Genomic DNA, 2500 nt, shown 5'->3' with positions numbered 1-2500 from the left:
GATTGCTATGACACAACCAGATCTAAGGGGTTAACAGCAGGAATCTGCTGCACAATAAGAATGCCAAGTAACTTCAAAAATCAAGCCAAATAAAGTTAAATTTTCTATCATGTTTCTGCCTAAAATATTAATTTTAAGGGATATCCATCAAGGAGATCAGGAGAAAGACAATAGCTCTAATGGGGGGGAGCAACACATATTCACTGCAAAGACTGCAGGGTTTCCAGGTTACAGCTAGCTAGCTTGCTTACAGCTTCCTCACTTACTGTCTTAGAGGTGCTTTGCACACTATCACTCCTAATGGTAATACACAAAGCAGTCAACTTGTAGTGTGAGTGAAGATTCCTTTGTTCCTACACACACACACACACACACACACACACACACACACACACACACACACACACACACACACACACACACACATAACATTGAATAATAGTAAATAGAAATTTGAACATGAATCAAGCAGTAACATTTTTAAGTGTAAACCATATACTGAACACTGATGTGCATCACAACAAAGTAGTAGTAGTAGTAGTAGTAGTAGTAGTAGTAGTAGTAGTAGTACTAGTAGTAGTAGTAGTATTAGTAGTAGTAGTAGTACTAGTAGTAGTAGTAGTAGTAGTACTAGTAGTAGTACTAGTAGTAGTAGTAGTATTAGTAGTACTAGTAGTAGTAGTAGTAGTAGTACTAGTACTACTACTACACTACTATACTATACTACTAATAATAATAAAAAAAGCTAATATGACTATATTATAATATATATAATATATTACATTATAATATATATATATATATATATATATATATATATATATATATATATATACATATATATATATAAAACAATATGTCATGGAAAAACAATATTCATTTTACTTCATGTTTACAATTGTTTCCTGTTATTGTCAATCATACAGATCTTAAATTTATCACATGCATGATTTACCTTTTTGCTTTTCATTCAAATAGTACAATGCTTGTGATGAGTCAGGAAGGTAGGGAAATGGAGCTGTGTGTCTAGTATTGAGGCATACATGATAAAATGACCAGAACTTTTCCAAGAAGATGGAGATGTAGAAAATGAACAGGAAACAAATATTCATACATATCCAACAAAGCAGTTCACATTGTACCTTCAAGGTTTGTATCAAGAGCCCATGACAGATACCAAGTTTCTCTGTTCTTCTCCTTGGCTTCTCTCTCATACTTTTCCAGGGTCCTCTTGTCTACCATCCCTGTTAAATACATTATCTGTCCACCAATAGTAGACTTTCCTGCATCTGGAAAAAAAGGAGTGCAAAGTAAAATCAGTTTTTGCCAAGAAAACATGAGATATCTTAATTTACATACTTACTATGGACTGATGGGACTAGATAATCACTATATATCTTAGACAATACCTCTCGAATCACACTAGATACTTATCCATTGAAATTGCTGCCAATAAATTCATCAGAATCTTGATATAACTAAAATTGATCCAATTAGCAAGGATTGAAAAGAAAAATTAAGCTTGATGAACATAGAAAAAAATACAAACAGAAAACTTTTGGCTATATTCATTAACCCTCTGACGACGGGTAGCATATACGCACATGCAATGGCATGACGGGACCATCTGCAGGGGGCATGTTACGCACATGCCATGGTATATCTATGAACATGCTATGAGTTTTTTTTTGTTACAATCACAGCAAAAGATTATTTTACTGCCACTGAAAGTGTGCAAAAGATTATTTTACTGCCACTGAAAGTGTGCAAAAGATTATTTTACTGCCAGTGAAAGTGTGCAAAAGATTATTTTACTGCCACTGAAAGTGTGATTAAGTCGGTTTTAACACTCTTTTTTACCATGCAACAACAACAACAACAAAAATTCAACTCCATGATGCCACACACTGCTTATTTTATTCAGACTATAGACTGAATAATGATCAACTATGGAGTCTATATAACAACAAAAATATCTTTTAGTCTCGATTTATCAGGAAGTATGGCAAGTAGAGACTTTAGAAAATAATGAAAACTGAAAATACAACATATCTTTGTAGTATTACGAAGAAACGGCATGGTATTTGGCATAAGTGGTCACACATGATCGGGCGACGATATAAGCCCCCCGCAGCGAGGCCTGGGCCTCTATGAATACTACCCGTCAGAAATGGGTTAAGTCACAAAAATAGTTGTATCAAAAAATCAATGTAGCTATATCTAAAAATAAAATATTCCTTTACCTTCCCACTCTGTTTTACCAATTTTCAGATAACCTAAAATAAACTAAAAAATTTAAGAAAAAATTGTTCTCTCAAGTACACTTATTTGCAATTCCATGCAAAGAATATATATTTATATATATAATATGTATGATAACTAAAATAAATATATATATATAAATATATATATATATGTATAAATATATATATATATATATAAATAAATATATATATATAAATATATATATATATATATATATAAAATAATATATATAATA

At 31.7% G+C, this 2500-nt stretch overlaps 1 protein-coding gene across 1 annotated transcript in view; it reads right to left on the bottom strand.

Moving 5' to 3' along the window:
- Window positions 1–1289, bottom strand: part of LOC119569115 (eukaryotic peptide chain release factor GTP-binding subunit ERF3A-like) — a gene marked incomplete at both ends in the record, with an annotated part of 6146 nt that extends 4857 nt beyond the window's left edge. Inside the window, 1 exon segment of the mRNA XM_037917423.1 lies at window positions 1143–1289. Coding sequence (XP_037773351.1) covers window positions 1143–1289 — 147 coding nt within the window.
- Window positions 1290–2500: the final 1211 nt, after the last annotated feature.

The sequence above is a fragment of the Penaeus monodon genome, unplaced genomic scaffold (assembly GCF_015228065.2).
Source record: "Penaeus monodon isolate SGIC_2016 unplaced genomic scaffold, NSTDA_Pmon_1 PmonScaffold_12636, whole genome shotgun sequence".
NCBI lineage: Eukaryota > Metazoa > Arthropoda > Malacostraca > Decapoda > Penaeidae > Penaeus > Penaeus monodon.
Note: the sequence above shows the minus strand (reverse complement) of the source record. Positions and strands in the feature narration are given on the sequence as shown.